Source organism: Hemitrygon akajei, unplaced genomic scaffold, assembly GCF_048418815.1.
Source record: "Hemitrygon akajei unplaced genomic scaffold, sHemAka1.3 Scf000058, whole genome shotgun sequence".
NCBI classification, from domain to species: Eukaryota; Metazoa; Chordata; class Chondrichthyes; order Myliobatiformes; family Dasyatidae; genus Hemitrygon; species Hemitrygon akajei.
This window is the reverse complement of record NW_027331944.1, coordinates 958,785-979,110: the sequence shown is the minus strand read 5'-3', so window position 1 is coordinate 979,110 and position 20,326 is coordinate 958,785. Positions and strand designations below refer to the sequence as shown.

Genomic DNA, 20,326 nt, shown 5'->3' with positions numbered 1-20,326 from the left:
TTATAAGGTACTGGTGAGGCCTCATCTTGAGTAATATGAACAGTTCTGGGCTCATTTAAGAAAAGATGTACTGGCATTAGAGAGGTTCAGAGGAGGTTCACAAAGGTGATTCCAGGAATGAAGGGGTTATTGTACAAGGAACGTTTGATGGCTCTGGGTCTGTACTTGCTGGAATTTAGAAGGGTGGGGGGGGGGGGGGGGTGATCTCATTGAATGTTGAAAGACCTTGACAGAGTAGATGTGGAAAGGATGTTTACAATGATGGAGTCAAGGACAAGAGGACACAGCCTCAGGATAGCTGGGGATCCATTTAAAACCGAGATTCAGAGAAATTTCTTTAGCCAGAGGGTGGTGAATTTGTGGAACTTATTACCACAAGCAGCTGTGGAGGCCAGGTTGTTGGGTGTACGAGGCATCAAAGGTTACGGGGAGAAGGCTGGGGAGTGGGGCGGAGTAGGGGAGAAATAAAAGGATCAGCCAGGATTGAATGGCGGAGCAGGCTCGATGGGCCATATAGCTTAATTCTACACCCATGTCTTATGGTAAAACCCCATGTTTTTTAGATAGATAGATAGATAGATAGATAGATAGATAGATTAGATAGATAGATAGATAGATAGATAGATAGATAGATAGATACTTTATTCATCCCCATGGGGAAATTCAACTTTTTTCCAATGTCCCATACACTTGTTGTAGCAAAACTAATTACATACAATATTTAACTCAGTAAAAAATATGATATGCATCTAAATCACTATCTCAAAAAGCATTAATAATAGCTTTTAAAAAGTTCTTAAGTCCTGGCGGTAGAATTGTAAAGCCTAATGGCATTGGGGAGTATTGACCTCTTCATCCTGTCTGAGGAGCATTGCATCAATAGTAACCTGTCGCTGAACCTGCTTCTCTGTCTCTGGATGGTGCTATGTAGAGGATGTTCAGAGTTTTCCATAATTGACCGTAGCCTACTCAGCGCCCTTCGCTCAGCTACCGATGTTAAACTCTCCAGTACTTTGCCAACGACAGAGCCCGCCTTCCTTACCAGCTTATTAAGACGTGAGGCGTCCCTCTTCTTAATGCTTCCTCCCCAACACGCCACCACAAAGAAGAGGGCGCTCTCCACAACTGACCTATAGAACATCTTCAGCATCTCACTACAGACATTGAATGACGCCAACCTTCCAAGGAAGTACTCTGTGCCATATACAAGTATATGAAAAAGAGGATGGCTAGAGTGACGGCAGGACTGATCAGGGAAGAGCGAAGAAACATGCCTGGAGTCAGAGGAGTTGGCGGAGGTCATTAAGTATTTTGCTTCAGTGAGGGGAATCTTGATAAATGTGAAGTCAGTGAGGAACAGTTCAATGTGCTGGAACATATGAAGGTTAAGAAAGAAGATGTCTTGGAACTTTAAAAAAATAAATATATCAGGGTAGGTAAGTCTCTGGGGCTGGATAGATTGTACCACAAGTTACTATGGGAGTGAAAGAGGAGATTCATATCACTGGCAGTGATCTTTGCATCCTCGGCCACTGGCGTAGTACTAGAAGTTGTACCAGAGGGTGGCAAATGTTTCCTTTTCTTCAGGAAAGGTAATAAGGATTACCCTGGGAATTGCAGACCAGTGAGACTTGCGTCAGTACTGGGCAAACTAATGGGGGGAGGATTCTTAGAGACAGGATTTGTGAGCATTTGGAGGAGGGCAGGCTGATTAGGGATAATCAGCATAGTTTTGAGTGAAGCAGGTTGGAAATCACGAGCTTGATTTACTGCTTTGTGGAAGTTACAAACTGAAGATGGGGCAGTAATTGTGCATATGGATTTCAGTAAGGCATTCAACAAGCTTTCCAATGTTAGGTCAGAAAATCAGTAGGCATGGGATCCAGGGAAGCTTTGCATGTATGCAGAATTAGCTTGCCTATGGAAAACAGAGGATGGTAATACACGGAGTGTATTCTGCCTGGAGGTCTGTGACTAGAGGCCTTCCACAGGGATCTATTCTGGGACCCCAGCTCTTTTGTAATGTTTATAAACAACTTGGATGTCAAAGTTGAAGGGTGGGTTAGTAAATTTGATAACAAGGGTTGATAATATTGTAGATGGTGTAGAAGCTCGTCATAAAGTACAATGGGCATTGATAGGATGTACAGATGGGCTGAGAGATGGCAGGTGGAATTGAAGCTGGAATTCATCCTTGCCACGTGTGAAGTGATACAAAGTTGAATCTGTATTACCAGGATTCTTGACAGCGTAGAGGAAAGAAGGATCTTGTGGTCCGCATCTATAGATCCCTTCAAGTTGCCACACAAGTTGATGAGGTTAATAAGGAGGCATATGGTGTGTTGGCCTTCATCAGCCGGGTGATTTGAGTTCAAGAGCCGTGACGCTGCAGCTCTGTAAAACTATTTAGACTTCACTTGGAGTCTTGTGTTCAGACCCGTCACCTTATCATTAGAAGGATGTGGAAGCCTTAAGGGAGGATGCAGAGGAGATTTACCAGGATGCTGCCTGGATTGGAGCATGTCTAATGAGGAAAGGTTTGGTGAGCTAAGGCTTTTCTGTATGGGGCGAAGGAGGATGAAATGCAATTTGATAGGTGTGTAAGATAAAGGGCATAGATAGTGGACAGCCAGCGCCTTTTTTAATTTAACACGGTGCTCAGTGCACAGAACACACTGCTGAGGATGATGATAGAGGCTGATACATTCAGGACATTTAAGACATTCATGTGCATAGGCACATGGATAAAAGAAAACTGGAGTGCTATGTGAGAAAGAAGGGTTAGATTGATCTTGGATTGGGTTAAAAGGATTGCGTAACATTGCGGCCTGTACTGTGCTGTATTGATCTATGTTACAATACTTTCAATTCAAGAGGTAACAGTATTTACTTGAAGGCCTGAAAGAAGAATTAAAAATCTGTTTTTTTTTAAATTGTTTCTAGCAGAAGCTTCTTTGTTAAGGATAGTTCCTTTTAGAAAGCAGTTTGACAGATAGTCAACAGTTCCTGGTGCCAGCAATGAGTATCCCTTTCTTAGGGAAAAAACATACTCCAATGTGTGCAGATATACTTTTCTCTCCCAGAATGGTAGTGGGATTGATTTACAAGCCATAAGGTTAATGTTCAATTGAATAGTTTTTGAGTGCTGTATTTTACGTCTCAATTTGGCACAACTATAATTTTAATGGCAAGAATCAGTAGAAAGAAGGTTGCTGCTTTTTTTTCTTATCTGAGCAATGTGATTTTCTTTACAGGCAGAGACGATGTCAATGGAGGACTTGGTGAAAACGCTTATGGTCGGAAGTCGCTGGGGCAAGAGCTGAGGGTTAACAATGTGACCACTGATGTAAGCAGCATTCAGCATGGGAGTCGTGCTTTAGCTACAAAGGAGATGAGGAAATCACAGGGTAAGCTGACTATCCAGATAAACATTAATTTTGCCTAGAAAGGTATTCTGTAAAGCATCCTTAGTGCTGCAGAAATTTAAAGGCTGAAGGGTCTCGACCTGAAGCATCGACTGTTTGTTTCCCTCTATGATGTTAATTGACCCACTGAATTCCTCTAGCATTTTCCGTGTTGCAAGGAGAATTGGAGTTAATGTCCATGTCTTTTGTCAAAACTATGAAACAGAGTAAGCAAGTTAGATTTCAGTAACAGAGGTTAAGAGGATTGAGCAAACAAAATGATAATCTGTTTGAATCAGATCACATCTGGACCAACTGTTACATTCCAAGGACTAGTTTCGTAGAGTGGAACATTGATTCCTTTGTATACAGAAGACTTTCAGGGTGATGTGTTTGAAAATGGAAGAGGTGGGTGAGCTACTCAGATGGAAGAGTCTGAACACGTGGATGGTGGAACAAGTCCATTCAGGGGTGATGCCCAATGGCACTTATTTACATAAAGAATAATAGAAGTCATGTCACCAGCCTTATTGAAAGGAATCAAAATTGATACATTTTCTCTAATTCTGTCAAATTGAGTTGGGGATGGCGGGGGGGGGGGGGGTAACACTGGGGTTGAAAACACAGGGCAGCCATGGATCTGCAGCTTCGTTCCGAGGCCCCGCCCACTTACCCGGTGACGCGCTGACGACATCGCGCATGCTCAGTCCGGGAAGGGCGGTGTTGTTTTTCGTTCTTTGTGAAGCGGGATCGGGAGGGGGTCCTCACCCTCGCCCCTTGGGGCGGGGAGCCGGGGACGGATCATTCTCTGCGGGGCGACACCAAGATTTTCCTTTCGGTGAGTATTGAAGCAGGTCCGGAGTGGGGAGGTCTGATGTTAGGCCGTGAAACCCATTAACATGGACTACTTGACAGATAGACCTCAGTATGTGCGGTTGGGAGACTGTAGGTCTGACACGGTGGTCAGCAGCACAGGAGCGCCGCAGGGGACCGTGCTCTCTCCGGTCCTGTTCACCCTGTACACATCAGACTTCCAATATAACTCGGAGTCCTGCCATGTGCAGAAGTTCGCTGATGACACGGCCATCGTGGGGTGTGTCAGGAATGGACAGGAGGAAGAGTATAGGAAACTGATACAGGACTTTGTGATATGGTGCAACTCAAACTACCTGCGTCTCAATATCACCAAGACCAAATAGATGGTGGTGGACTTTAGGAGACCTAGGCCTCATATGGAGCCAGACATCATTAATGGAGAATGTGTGGAGCAGGTTAACACCTACAAGTATTTGGAATGCAGTTAGACGAGAAGCTAGACTGGACTGCCAACACAGATGCCTTGTGCAGGAGGGCACAGAGTCGACTGTACTTCCTTAGAAGGTTGGCGTCATTCAATGTCTGTAGTGAGATGCTGAAGATGTTCTATAAGTCAGTTGTGGAGAGCGCCCTCTTCTTTGTGGTGGCGTGTTGGGGAGGCAGCATTAAGAAGAGGGACGCCTCACGTCTTAATAAGCTGGTAAGGAAGGCGGGCTCTGTCGTGGGCACAGAACTGGAGAGTATGACATCGGTAGCAGAGCGAAGGGCGCTGAGTAGGCTACGGTCAATTATGGAAAACCCTGAACATCCTCTACATAGCACCATCCAGAGACAGAGAAGCAGTTTCAGCGACAGGTTGCTATCGATGCAATACTCCTCAGACAGGATGAAGAGATCACTACTCCCCAATGCCATTCGGCTTTACAATTCAACCGCCAGGAGTAGGATATGGTAATGTGCCGGGATTAGGACTCAATGTATTAAGTAAACTACTTAAGAACTTTTTAAAAGCTATTATTAATGCTTTTTGAGAGGGTGATTTTAGATGCATATCATATGTTTACTGTTAAGTATTTTTATGTAATTAGTTTTGCTACAATAAGTGTATGGGACATTGGAAAAAATGTTGAATTTCCCCATGGGGTTGAATAAAGTATCTATCTATCTATCTATCTATCTATCTATCTATCTATCTATCTATCTATCTATCTATCTATCTATCTATCTATCTATCTATCTATCTATCTATCTATCTATCTATCTATCTATCTATCTATCTATCTATCTATCTATCTATCTATCTATCTATCTATCTATCTATCTATCTATCTATCTATCTATCTATCTATCTATCTATCTATCTATCTATCTATCTATCTATCTAGTGGAGATGAGATCCTGGGCTCCTAGACTCTGCTTGTCCGACCTCCCTCAGCCTGGAGCTGAGACGCTACTGTGTCAGTGTGAGGAGCTCCGACCCACTGTTGCAGTGCACAGGGTGTGGAGGGCAACAGAAACCTCAAATAAAACTCGAGTCCGACACAAGTCAGGAAGATACAGCGGTTTATTGATTTTTTATGAGAAATATCAATGAAACAATGTGTGAGCTGCTAACGTGCGGGAATAAATAATCTGCTCACGGTCACACACAATTAACTGACCGGCGACAAGGAGTGACCGGTTGAATAATCAGTCCCGTTTCTCACCGTCACTCTGCATCGGGGAACCGATTATTATAAAATCACACTTCAGGGCCGTGTCCGGGATCGCTGCAGATCCAGGGTCACTGCCGAGGGATTTGTCCATTTAACATCATTATATCGGCCAGGCTGCCGAATGCACCGTCCTCAGCAAAGGGAGCAAAAGGATTCTCTCCCGGGATCATCCCCCCCAACCCGGGACACCGGTGTCCCAGACTGAGCCCCGGACCCCCGGGCTCTTCCTGTCCGGGTAATTCCCCGGGGTGTCACGTGGGGAGTCTCGCACACGCACATCCGGCGGAAGCTGCCCCGCCGGACAGCAGGCGGAAACACGTCACTGCGGGACCGCTGCGAGCGACGCACACAGCGCGAGGCCCGAGCCGGTTCCGTTAAAACCGTTGGGAATCATCCCCGGCGCGCGGCCGTTAAAGGTAAGGGCGGGAGTTAAAGGGGAGGGCGGGGAGTCGGCCAAATGTCCCCATCCCGCGGGCGGGGATGTTCACACATTCAGATGTTCACAGATCCAGTCTCAGTCCGGGTCTGGGTTCCCGCAGAGACCCCAGATCCTTCCTCCCGGTCTCACTGAACCAATTGTTCCACAGCCTGAAACAGATGGGAGAATAAAGATGAAATAAACAGATTACACAACAGTGTCAGTAACAGGGGACCGGGGTTAATGTTTCAACAACACTCACAGACAAATATCACCAGAAAACCCGCGGATCCGCTGATATTTTATCACATTGAACATTAACACAAACACTCACCAGATCCGCTCCAGTCTCGGGAGGGTCAGTATGAGGCGGCGGAGAGCGGGGACAGATCGGTCTGTCAGCGAGTTTAATCCCAGGTCCAGCTCCGTCAGTGATGGTTTTGTACTGAGAGCGGAGACGAGATCCTCGGCACCAGAATCTGTGAGACCGACACGGATCAGCCTGGAGATGAGAGAGAGTGAGGGTGAAGGACACAGAGAGACAGGAGACGGTACAAATCCCCAGTGTTTATCAGTAACACAATTACTGATCACATTAATGTTCAGTGTCAGACACCCAGTGACTGTAAACACAATCTCCCACAGTCTGGTACTTACCGCAGTTTCTGTATTTTACACTCCGGGTTCCTCAGAGCCGCAGACACCAGTTTCCCTCCTGAATCTCCCAGTTTATTATCACTCAGGTCCAGCTCCGTCAGTGATCGATTTGTAGTGAGAGCGGAGACGAGATCCTCGGCACCAGAATCTGTGAGACCGACATTGTACAGCCTGGAGATGAGAGAGAGTGAGGGTGAAGGACACAGAGAGACAGGAGACGGTACAAATCCCCAGTGTTTATCAGTAACACAATTACTGATTTTTTCCTTCAGCACAACTGCGCAAGTCGGCCAGTGAGAAGAGCGAGAAGAGTTTAAAAGGAAGACAGATTTACAGAGCGAGCGTCAGAGGAACGGGAGACAGAGTAGGAAGGCTTTGGCTCAACGGGGCTTCGGCGATAAAGGGTCGAGGCGAGGTAGGTTATCTGTTTACAATACAGACAGAGAGTATGTGTGTGAGGCTGGTTTTCTGTGCTCGGTGTCAGATGTGGGAGATCCTGGAGACTCCCAGCCTCCTGGACGGCAACATCTGCACCCGGTGTGTCGAGCTGCAGCTCCTGAGGGACCGAGTTAGGGAACTGGAGATGCAGCTCGATGACCTTCGTCTGGTCAGGGAGAGCGAGGAGGTGATAGAGAGGAGTTTCAGGCAGGTGGTCACACCGGGGCCATGGGAGACTTAAGAAATGGGTCACTGTCAGGAGAGGGAATGGCAAGAAGCAGGTACCTGTGGCTATTCCCCTTGACGATAAGTACCCCTGTTCAAGTACTGCTGGAGAGGGGTGGGGACAGCCTACCTGGTGGAGGCAACAGTGGCCCTGTGGCTCAAAAGGACAGGGAAAGGAAGAGGAAGACAGTAGTGATAGGTGACTCTGTCGTTTGAGGACCAGAGAGACGATTCTGTGGACGCAGGAAAGAAACGCGGATGGTCGTTTGCCTCCCAGGTGCCAGGGTCCGGGATGTTTCAGAACACGTCCAAGATATCCTGCAGTGAGAGGGAGAACAGCCAGAGGTCGTGGTACATATTGGTACCAGTGACATAGGTAGGAAAAGGGAAGAGGACCTGAAAACAGACTACAGGGAGTTAGGAAGGAAGTTGAGAAGCAGGACCGGCAAAGGTAGTAATCTCGGGATTACTGCCTGTGCCACGCGACAGTGAGTACAGGAATAGAATGAGGTGGAGGATGAATGCGTGGCTGAGGGATTGGAGCAGGAGGCAGGGATTCGGATTTCTGGATCACTGGGACCTCCTTTGGAGCAGCTGTGACCTGCACAAAAAGGACGGGTTGCACTTGAACGCCAGGGAAACCGATATCCTGGTTTGCTAAGGCTATCGGGGAGAATTTAAACTAGAATTGCTGGGAGGGGGTGGGAACTGAAATGAAGTGATGGCGGAAAGGGAGGTTGGCTCACAAATAGAGAAAATTTGGAGACAGCGCGAGAGGGAGGATAGGCAGGTGATAGAGAAGGGACGCTCTCAGACCGATGGTTTGAGGTGTGTCTATTTTAATGCAAGGAGTGTTGTGAACAAAGCAGATGAGCTTAGAGCGTGGATCAGTACTTGGAGATATGATGTGGTGGCCATTACAGAGACTCGGATGGTGCAGGGACAGGAATGTTTATTTCGAGTGCCCAGCTTTAGATGTTTCAGAAAGGACAGGGAGGGAGGCCACAGAGGTGGGGGCATGGCATTGTTGATCAGAGATAGTGTCACGGCTGCAGAAAAGGAGGAAGTCATGGAGGGGTTGTCTACAGTCTCTGTGGGTGGAGGTTAGGAACAGGAAGGGGTCAATAACTCGACTGGTTGTTTTTTATAGACCTCCCAACAGTAACAGGGACATCGAGGAGCAGATAGGGAGACAGATTCTGGAAAGGAGTAACAATAACAGGGTTGTTGAAGTGGGAGATTTTAATTTCCCAAATATTGATTGGCATCTCCGCAGAGTGAAGGGTTTTGATGGGGTGGAGTTTGTTAGGTGTGTTCAGGAAGGTTTCCTGACACAATATGTATATAAGCCTACAAGAGGAGAGGCTGTACTTGATCCGGTATTGGGAAATGAACCTGGCCAGGTGTCAGGTCTCTCAGTGGGAGAGCATTTTGGAGACAGTGATCACAATTCTATCTCTTTTCCCATAGCTTTAGAGAGGGATAGGAACAGGCAAGTTAGGGAACCTCTAATTGGAGTAAGGAGAACTATGAGTATATCAGGTTGGAACTTGTAAGCATAAATTGGAAATTGATGTCCTCAGGGAAACATACCGAAGAAGTGTAGAAAATGTTCAGGGTATATTTGCGTGGGGTTCTGAGTAGGTACTTTCCAATGAGACATGGAAAGGATGGTAGGTTACAAGATCTGTGGTGCACAAAGGCCGTTGTAAATCTAGTGAAGAAGAAAAGAAGAGCTTCCAAAAGGTTCAAAAACTAGGTAATGATATGAATCTGGAAGATTATAAGGCTAGTCTGTCAGCGAGTTTGATATCAGGTCCAGCCCCGTCAGTAATGGGTTTGTACTGAGAGCGGAGACGAGATCCTCGGCACCAGAATCTGTGAGACCGACACCCCTCAGCCTGGAGATGAGAGAGAGTGAGGGTGAAGGACACAGAGAGACAGGAGACGGTACAAATCCCCAGTGTTTATCAGTAACACAATTACTGATCACATTAATGTTCAGTGTCAGACACCCAGTGACTGTAAACACAATCTCCCACAGTCTGGTACTTACCACAGTTTCTGTATTTTACACTCCGGTTTCCCCAGAGCCGCAGACACCAGTTTCACTCCTGAATCTCCCAGGTCATTCCCCCCGAGTCTAATCACAAACAGATAGATTGATGAACATAGTGATTAAAACCGTGGGTCTGAAGCAATTTCTCTCACTTGGATATTTCAGCAAACATTAAACCCTTTATTAATTCACTGATCACAGTTCCCATCACTGTCAATGTCCCTCACTGCCCAGCTCCAATGAATCCACCGAATGTCAGTAATATCGTCTGTCGCTGTGACCCTGTAAACTCCACATATTCTCTCTCATTCCCTGATGGTTAGAAAAGTGTTACTGACGTGAGACAGTCGGAAAGGGCAGGAGTGAAGGGGAGAAAGTCAAACAGTGAGGGAGATTTGAGAATCGGGGAATGTCGATGGGAGATGGAGGAAGAGACATCACCTAAGGTAAAGGATGGAAAGACACAGAAGGAAGAGGATGTGGAAGAGAGAACCCACAAGATGAAGGGGGATGGGGCAGAGATAACCCACAGGAGGAAGGGGGATGGGGAAGAGAGATACCACAGGAAGAAGAGGGATGGGGCAGAGATATCCCACAGGAGGAAGGGGGATGGGGGAGAGATATCCCACAGGAGGAAGGGGGGTGGGGGAGAGAGATCCCACAGGAGGAAGTTAGATGGGGCAGAGAGATCCCACAAGAGGAAGGTGGATGGAGAAGAGAGATCCCACATGGGAAAGGGAGATGTGGAAGAGAGATCACACAGGAGGAAGGGGGATGTGGAAGAAAGATCCCACAGGAGGAAGGGGGATGGGGGAGAGAGATCACACAGGAGGAAGGGGGATGGGGAGTGGGATCCCACAGGAGGAAGGGGGACGGGGAAATGTGATCCCACAAGAGGAAGGTGGATGGGGAAGAGAAATCCCACAGAAGTAAGGGGGATGGGGGAGAGAGATCCCACAAGAGGAAGGGGGATGGGGGATAGAGATCCCACAGGAGGAAGGGGGATAGGGGAGAGAGATCCCAAAAGAGGAAAGGGGATGTGGTAGAGAGATCCCACAAGAGGAAGGAGGATGGGGGAAAGAGAACCCACAAGAAGAAGGGGGATGGGGAGAGAGAACGCACAGGAGGAAGGGAATGGGGAAGAAAGATCCCACAGGAAGAAGGGGACGGGGAAGGGAGATCCCACAGGAGAAAGGGATGGGGAAGAGAGTTCCCACAGAAGGAAGGGGGATGGGGGAGAAAGATCCCACAGAAGGAAGGGGGATGGTGGAGAGAGATCCCACAGGAGGAAGGGGGATGGAGAAGAGGGATCCCACAAGAGGAAGGGGGATGGGAAAGAGAGACAGCACAGGAGGAAGGGGAATGTGGCAGAGAGATCCCACAGGAGGAAGGGGGATGGGGGAGAGAGTTCCCCCAGGAGGAAGGGGAATGTGAGAGAGAGATCCCACAGGAGGAAGGGGAATGTGGGAGAGAGATCCCACAGGAGGAAGGGGAATGTGGGAGAGAGATCCCACAGGAGGAAGGGGGATGGGAAAGAGAGACCCCACAGGAGGAAGGGGAATGGGAGAGAGATGCCACAGGAGGAAGGGGAATATGGGAGAGAGACCCCACAGGAGGAAGGGGAATGTTGGACAGAGACCCCACAGGAGGAAGGGGAATGTGGGAGAGAGATCCCACAGGAGGAAGGGGGATGGAGGAGAGAGAGCCCACAGGAGGAAGGGGGATGGGAGAGAGAGATCCCACAGGAGGAAGGGAGATGTGGGAGAGAGATCCCACAGGAGAAGGCGGATGGTGGAGAGAGATCCCACAAGCGGAAGGGGGATGTGGGAGAGAGATCCCACAGGAGAAGGCGGATGGTGGAGAGAGATCCCACAAGAGGAAGAGGAATGGAGGAGAGAGTGCCCAAAGGAGGAAGGGGGATGGGAGAGAGAGATCCCACAGGAGGAAGGGGGATGGGGGAGAGAGATCCCACAGGAGGAATGGGATTGGGAAGAGAGATCCCACAGGAGGAAGGGAGATAGGGGAGAGAGATCCCACAGGAGGAAGGGGGATGGGGGATGGAGGTCCCACAGGAGGAAGGGAGATAGGGGAGAGAGATCCCACAGGAGGAAGGGGGATGGGGATGATTGATCCCACAGGAGGATGGGATGGAGAATAGAGGTCCCACAGGAGGTAGGGGGATGGGGGAGAGAGATCCCGCAGGGGGAAGGGGGATGGAAGAGAGAGAGCCCACAGGAGGAAGGGGGTTGGGAGAGAGAGATCCCACAGGAGCAAGGGGGGTGGGGGGGAGAAATCCCACAGGAGGAAGTGGGATGGTGGAGAGAGATCCCCCAGGACGAAGGGGGATGTGGGAGAGAGCTCCCACAGGAGGAAGGGGGATGGGGGAGAGATATCCCACAGGAGGAAGGGGGATGGGGATGATTGATCCCACAGGAGGATGGGATGGAGAATAGAGGTCCCACAGGAGGAAGAGGGATGTTGGAGAGGGATCCCACAGGAGGAAGGGGGATGGGGAAGAGAGAACCCAGAGGAGGAAGAGGGATGGGGGAGAGATATCCCACAGGAGGAAGGGGGATGGTGATGTTTGATCCCACAGGAGGATGCGATGGAGAATAGAGGTCCCACAGGAGGAAGGTTGATGGGGGAGAGAGATCCCACAGGAGGAAGGGGGATGGAGGAGAGAGAGCCCACAGGAGGAAGGGGGATGGGAGAGAGAGATCCCACAGGAGGAAGGGAGATGTGGGAGAGAGATCCCACAGGAGGCAGGGGGATGGAGGATAGAGATCCCACAGGAGGGAGGGGGATGGGGGAGAGAGATCCCACAGGAGGAAGGTGGATGGCGGAGAGAGAACCCACAGTAGAAAGTGGAATGGGGGAGAGAGATCCCACAGGAGGAAGGGGGTTGGGGGAGAGAGTTCCCACAGGAGGAAGGTGGATAGGGGAGAGAGTTCCCACAGGAGGAAGGTGGATGGAGGAGAGAGAACCCACAGTAGAAAGGGGAATGGGGGAGACAGATCCCACAGGAGGAAGGGGGTTGGGGGAGAGAGATCCCACAGGAGAAAGGGGGATGGGGAAGAGAGATCCCACAGGAGGAAGGGGGATGGAGAATAGAGGTCCCTCAAGATGTAGGGGGATGGGGGCGTGAGAACCCACAGGAGGAAGGCGGATGGGGGAGAGACATCCCACAGGAGGAAGAGGGATGGGGATGATTGATCCCACAGGAGGATGGGATGGAGAATAGAGGTCCCACAGGAGGTAGGGGGATGGGTGAGCGAAATCCCACAGGAGGAAGGGGGATGGGGGAGAGAGATCCCACAGGAGAAGGCGGATGGTGGAGAGAGATCCCACAAGAGGAAGAGGAATGGAGGAGAGAGTGCCCAAAGGGGGAAGGGGGATGGGAGAGAGAGATCCCACAGGAGGAAGGGGGATGGGGGAGAGAGATCCCACAGGAGGAATGGGATTGGGAAGAGAGATCCCACAGGAGGAAGGGAGATAGGGGAGAGAGATCCCACAGGAGGAAGGGGGATGGGGGATAGAGGTCCCACAGGAGGAAGGGAGATAGGGGAGAGAGATCCCACAGGAGGAACGGGGATGGGGATGATTGATCCCACAGGAGGATGGGATGGAGAATAGAGGTCCCACAGGAGGTAGGGGGATGGGGGAGAGAGATCCCGCAGGGGGAAGGGGGATGGAAGAGAGAGAGCCCACAGGAGGAAGGGGGTTGGGAGAGAGAGATCCCACAGGAGCAAGGGGGGTGGGGGGGAGAAATCCCACAGGAGGAAGTGGGATGGTGGAGAGAGATCCCCCAGGATGAAGGGGGATGTGGGAGAGAGCTCCCACAGGAGGAAGGGGGATGGGGGAGAGATATCCCACAGGAGGAAGGGGGATGGGGATGATTGATCCCACAGGAGGATGGGATGGAGAATAGAGGTCCCACAGGAGGAAGAGGGATGTTGGAGAGGGATCCCACAGGAGGAAGGGGGATGGGGAAGAGAGAACCCAGAGGAGGAAGAGGGATGGGGGAGAGATATCCCACAGGAGGAAGGGGGATGGTGATGTTTGATCCCACAGGAGGATGCGATGGAGAATAGAGGTCCCACAGGAGGAAGGGGGATGGGGGAGAGAGATCCCACAGGAGGAAGGGGGATGGAGGAGAGAAATCCCACAGGAGGAAGTGGGATGGTGGAGAGAGATCCCCCAGGACGAAGGGGGATGGGGGAGAGAGATACCACAGGTGGAAGGGGGATGTGGGAGAGATATCCCACAGGAGGATGGGATGGAGAATAGAGGTCCCACAGGAGGAAGAGGGATGTTGGAGAGGGATCCCACAGGAGGAAGAGGGATGGGAGAGAGATATCCCACAGGAGGAAGGGGGATGGGGATGATTGAACCCACAGGAGGATGGGATGGAGAATAGAGGTCCCACAGGAGGAAGGGGAATGGGGGAGAGAGATCCCACAGGAGGAAGGGGGATGGAGGAGAGAGAGCCCACAGGAGGAAGGGGGATGGGAGAGAGAGATCCCACAGGAGGATGGGATGGAGAATAGAGGTCCCACAGGAGGATGGGGGATGGGGGAGAGAGATCCCACAGGAGGAAGGGGGATGGAGGAGAGAGAGCCCACAGGAGGAAGGGGGATGGGAGAGAGAGATCCCACAGGAGGAAGGGAGATGTGGGAGAGTGATCCCACAGGAGAAGGCGGATGGTGGAGAGAGATCCCACAAGAGGAAGCGGAATGGAGGAGAGAGAGCCCACAGGAGGAAGGGGATGGGAGAGCGAGATCCCACAGGAGGAAGGGGGATGGGGGAGAGAGATCCCACAGGAGAAGGCGGATGGTGGAGAGAGATCCCACAAGAGGAACAGGAATGGAGGAGAGAGTGCCCACAGGAGGAAGGGGGATGGGAGAGAGAGATCCCACAGGAGGAAGGGGGATGGGGGAGAGAGATCCCACAGGAGGAATGGGATTGGGAAGAGAGTTCCCACAGGAGGAAGGGAGATGGGGGAGGCAGATCCCACAGGAGGAACAGGGATGGGGAAGAGAGATCCCACAGGAGGAAGGGAGATAGGGGAGAGAGATCCCACAGGAGGAAGGGGGATGGGGATGATTGATCCCACAGGAGGATGGGATGGAGAATAGAGGTCCCATAGGAGGAAGAGGGATGTGGGAGAGGGATCCCACATGAGGAAGGGGGATGGGGAAGGGAGAACCCACAGGAGGAAGGGGGATTGGGGAGAGATATCCCACAGGAGGAAGGGGGATGGGGATGATTGATCCCACAGGAGGATGGGATGGAGAATAGATGTCCCACAGGAGGAAGGGGGATGGGGGAGAGAGATCCCACAGGAGGAAGGGGGATGGAGGAGAGAGAGCCCACAGGAGGAAGGGGGATGGGAGAGAGAGATCCCACAGGAGGAAGGGAGATGTGGGAGAGAGATCCCACAGGAAAAGGCGGATGGTGGAGAGAGATCCCACAAGAGGAAGCGGAATGGAGAGAGAGCCCACAGGAGGAAGGGGGATGGGTGAGCGAAATCCCACAGGAGGAAGGGGGATGGGGGAGAGAGATCCCACAGGAGAAGGCGGATGGTGGAGAGAGATCCCACAAGAGGAAGGGGATGTGGGAGAGAGATCCCACAGGAGAAGGCGGATGGTGGAGAGAGATCCCACAAGAGGAAGAGGAATGGAGGAGAGAGTGCCCAAAGGAGGAAGGGGGATGGGAGAGAGAGATCCCACAGGAGGAAGGGGGATGGGGGAGAGAGATCCCACAGGAGGAATGGGATTGGGAAGAGAGATCCCACAGGAGGAAGGGAGATAGGGGAGAGAGATCCCACAGGAGGAAGGGGGATGGGGGATGGAGGTCCCACAGGAGGAAGGGAGATAGGGGAGAGAGATCCCACAGGAGGAAGGGGGATGGGGATGATTGATCCCACAGGAGGATGGGATGGAGAATAGAGGTCCCACAGGAGGTAGGGGGATGGGGGAGAGAGATCCCGCAGGGGGAAGGGGGATGGAAGTGAGAGAGCCCACAGGAGGAAGGGGGTTGGGAGAGAGAGATCCCACAGGAGCAAGGGGGGTGGGGGGGAGAAATCCCACAGGAGGAAGTGGGATGGTGGAGAGAGATCCCCCAGGACGAAGGGGGATGTGGGAGAGAGCTCCCACAGGAGGAAGGGGGATGGGGGAGAGATATCCCACAGGAGGAAGGGGGATGGGGATGATTGATCCCACAGGAGGATGGGATGGAGAATAGAGGTCCCACAGGAGGAAGAGGGATGTTGGAGAGGGATCCCACAGGAGGAAGGGGGATGGGGAAGAGAGAACCCAGAGGAGGAAGAGGGATGGGGGAGAGATATCCCACAGGAGGAAGGGGGATGGTGATGTTTGATCCCACAGGAGGATGCGATGGAGAATAGAGGTCCCACAGGAGGAAGGGGGATGGGGGAGAGAGATCCCACAGGAGGAAGGGGGATGGGAGAGAGAGATCCCACAGGAGGAAGGGAGATGTGGGAGAGAGATCCCACAGGAGGCAGGGGGATGGAGGATAGAGATCCCACAGGAGGGAGGGGGATGGGGGAGAGAGATCCCACAGGAGGAAGGTGGATGGCGGAGAGAGAACCCACAGTAGAAAGTGGAATGGGGGAGAGAGATCCCACAGGAGGAAGGGGGTTGGGGGAGAGAGTTCCCACAGGAGGAAGGTGGATAGGGGAGAGAGTTCCCACAGGAGGAAGGTGGATGGAGGAGAGAGAACCCACAGTAGAAAGGGGAATGGGGGAGACAGATCCCACAGAAGGAAGGGGGTTGGGGGAGAGAGATCCCACAGGAGAAAGGGGGATGGGGAAGAGAGATCCCACAGGAGGAAGGGGGATGGAGAATAGAGGTCTCTCAAGATGTAGGGGGATGGGGGCGTGAGAACCCACAGGAGGAAGGCGGATGGGGGAGAGACATCCCACAGGAGGAAGAGGGATGGGGATGATTGATCCCACAGGAGGATGGGGGATTGGGAAGAGAGATCCCACAGGAGGAAGGGGGATGGGGGAGAGAGATCCCACAGGAGGTAGGGGGATGGGGGAGAGAGATCCTACAGGGGGAAGGGGGATGGAGGAGAGAGAGCCCACAGGAGGAAGGGGGTTGGGAGAGAGAGATCCCACAGGAGGAAGGGGGGTGGGGGGGGAGAAATCCCACAGGAGGAAGTGGGATGGTGGAGAGAGATCCCCCAGGACGAAGGGGGATGGGGGAGAGAGCTCCCACAGAAGGGGGATGGGGGAGAGATCCCACAGGAGGAAGGGGGATGGGGGAGAGAGATCCCACAGGAGGATGGGATGGAGAATACAGGTCCCACAGGAGGAAGAGGGATGTGGGAGAGGGATCCCACAGGAGGATGGGATGGAGAATAGAGGTCCCACAGGAGGAAGAGGGATGTTGGAGAGGGATCCCACAGGAGGAAGAGGGATGGGAGAGAGATATCCCACAGGAGGAAGGGAGATGTGGGAGATAGATCCCACATGAGAAGGCGGATGGTGGAGAGAGATCCCACAAGAGGAAGCGGAATGGGGGTGAGAGATCCGACAGGAGGAAGGGGGATGGGGGAGAGAGATCCCACAGGAGGACGGGTGATGGAGGGGAGAGATCCCACAGCAGGAAGGGGGATGGGGATGATTGATCCCACAGGAGGATGGGATGGAGAATACAGGTCCCACAGGAGGAAGACGGATGTGGGAGAGGGATCCCACATGAGGAAGGGGGATGGGGAAGAGAGAACCCACAGGAGGAAGGGGGATGGGGGAGAGATATCCCACAGGAAGGGGGATGGGGATGTTTGATCCCACAGGAGGATGGGATGGAGAATAGAGGTCCCACAGGAGGAAAGGGGATGGGGGAGAGAGATCGCACAGGAGGAAGGGGGATGGAGGAGAGAGAGCCCACAGGAGGAAGGGGGATGGGAGAGAGAGATCCCACAGGAGGAAAGGGGATGGTGGAGAGAGATCCCACAAGAGGAAGCGGAATGGAGGAGAGAGAGCCCACAGGAGGAAGGGGGATGGGAGAGAGAGATCCCACAGGAGGAAGGGAGATGTGGGAGAGAGATCCCACAGGAGAAGGCGGATGGTGGAGAGAGATCCCACAAGAGGAAGCGGAATGGGGGTGAGAGATCCGACAGGAGGAAGGGGGATGGGGGAGAGAGATCCCACAGGAGGACGGGTGATGGAGGGGAGAGATCCCACAGCAGGAAGGGGGATGGGGGAGAGAGATAGCACAGGAGGAAGGGGGATGGGGGAGAGAGTTCCCACAGGAGGAAGGGGGATGGGGGAGAGATATCCCACAGGAGGAAGTGGGATGGGAATGATTGATCCCACAGGAGGATGGGATGGAGAATACATGTCCCACAGGAGGAAGAGGGATGTGGGAGAGGGATCCCACATGAGGAAGGGGGATGGGGAAGAGAGAACCCACAGGAGGAAGGGGGATGGGAGAGAGATATTCCACAGGAAGTGGGATGGGGATGTTTGATCCCACAGGAGGATGTGATGGAGAATAGAGGTCCCACAGGAGGAAGGGGGATGGGGGAGAGAGATCCCACAGGAGGAAGGGGGATGGAGGAGAGAGAGCCCACAGGAGGAAGGGGGATGGGAGAGAGAGATCCCACAGGAGGAAAGGGGATGGTGGAGAGAGATCCCACAAGAGGAAGCGGAATGGAGGAGAGAGAGCCCACAGGAGGAAGGGGGATGGGAGAGCGAGATCCCACAGGAGGAAGGGGGATGGGGGAGAGAGATCCCACAGGAGAAGGCGGATGGTGGAGAGTGATCCCACAAGAGGAAGGGAGATGTGGGAGAGAGATCCCACAGGAGAAGGCGGATGGTGGAGTGAGATCCCACAAGAGCAAGAGGAATGGGGGAGAGAGTGCCCACAGGAGGAAGGGGGATGGGGATGATTGATCCCACAGGAGGATGGGATGGAGAATAGAGGTCCCACAGGAGGAAGAGGGATGTTGGAGAGGGATCCCAACGGAGGAAGGGGGATGGGGAAGAGAGAGCCCACGGGAGGAAGGGGGATGGGGGAGATATCCCACAGGAGGAAGGAGGATGGGGATGATTGATCCCACAGGAGGATGGGATGGAGAATAGAGGTCCCACAGGAGGAAGGGCGATGGGGGAGAGAGATCCCACAGGAGGAAGGGGGATGGAGGAGAGAGAGCCCACAGGATGTAGGGGGATGGGGGAGAGAGAACCCACAGGAGGAAGGGGGATGGAGATGATTGATCCCACAGGAGGATGGGATGTAGAATAGAGGTCCAACAGGAGGAAGAGGGATGTGGGAGAGGGATCCCACATGAGGAAGGGGGATGGGGAAGAGAGAGCCCACAGGAGGAAGGGGATGGGAGAGAGAGAGATCCCACAGGAGGATGGGATGGAGAATAGAGGTCCCACAGGATGTAGGGGGATGGGGGAGAGAGAACCCACAGGAGGAAGGGGGATGGAGAATAGAGGTCCCACAGTATGTAGGGGGTTGGGGGCGTGAGAACCCACAGGAGGAAGGCGGATGGGGGAGAGACATCCCACAGGAGGAAGAGGGATGGGGATGATTGATCCCACAGGAGGATGGGATGTAGAATAGAGGTCCCACAGGAGGAAGAGGGATGTGGGAGAGGGATCCCACATGAGGAAGGGGGATGGGGAAGAGAGAACCCACAGGAGCAAGGGGGATGGGGGAGAGATATCCCACAGGAGGAAGGGGGATGGGGATGATTGATCCCACAGGAGGATGGGATGGAGAATAGAGGTCCCACAGGAGGATGGGGGATGGGGGAGAGAGAGCCCACAGGAGGAAGCGGGATGGGAGAGAGAGATCCCACAGGAGGAAGGGAGATGTGGGAGAGAGATCCCACAGGAGAAGGCGGATGGTGGAGAGAGATCCCACAAGAGGAAGCGGAATGGAGGAGAGAGAGCCCACAGGAGGAAGGGGGATGGGAGAGCGAGATCCCACAGGAGGAAGGGGGATGGGGGAGAGAGTTCCCACAGGAGAAGGCGGATGGTGGAGAGAGATCCCACAAGAGGAAGGGGGATGTGGGAGAGAGATCCCACAGGAGAAGGCGGATGGTGGAGAGAGATCCCAGAAGCGGAACAGGAATGGAGGAGAGAGTGCCCACAGAAGGAAGGGGGATGGGAGAGAGAGATCCCACAGGAGGAAGGGGGATGGGGGAGAGAGATCCCACAGGAGGAATGGGATTGGGAAGAGAGTTCCCACAGGAGGAAGGGAGATGGGGGAGGCAGATCCCACAGGAGGAACAGGGATGGGGAAGAGAGATCCCACAGGAGGAAGGGAGATAGGGGAGAGAGATCCCACAGGAGGAAGGGGGATGGGGGATGGAGGTCCCACAGGAGGAAGGGGGATGTGTGAGAGAGTTCCCACAGGAGGAAGGGGGATGGGGGAGAGAGATCCCACAGGAGGATGGGGGATGGGTGAGAGATATCCCACAGGTGGAAGGGGGATGGGGATGATTGATCCCACAGGAGGCAGGGGGATGGAGGATAGAGATCCCACAGGAGGGAGGGGGATGGTGAAAGGTGAGCCCACAAGAGAAAGGGGGATGGGGGAGAGAGCACCCA

At 52.7% G+C, this 20,326-nt stretch overlaps 1 protein-coding gene and 1 long non-coding RNA gene across 2 annotated transcripts in view; one reads left to right on the top strand and one right to left on the bottom strand.

Moving 5' to 3' along the window:
- The first annotated feature begins 4,125 nt into the window (after positions 1-4,125).
- Positions 4,126-20,326, top strand: part of LOC140721639 (uncharacterized) — a 212,207-nt gene continuing 196,006 nt past the window's right edge. The window contains exon 1 of the long non-coding RNA XR_012097420.1: positions 4,126-4,242. This is a non-coding gene — a long non-coding RNA (uncharacterized lncRNA). The remainder of the gene's footprint in view (positions 4,243-20,326) is intronic.
- The window catches only part of LOC140721608 (NACHT, LRR and PYD domains-containing protein 12-like), an 81,127-nt gene continuing 70,263 nt past the window's right edge, over positions 9,463-20,326 (bottom strand). The window contains exons 2-3 of the mRNA XM_073036420.1: positions 9,730-9,816; positions 9,463-9,574 (exon numbers count right to left, since the gene is read on the bottom strand). Coding sequence (XP_072892521.1) covers positions 9,463-9,574; positions 9,730-9,816 — 199 coding nt within the window. The remainder of the gene's footprint in view (positions 9,575-9,729; positions 9,817-20,326) is intronic.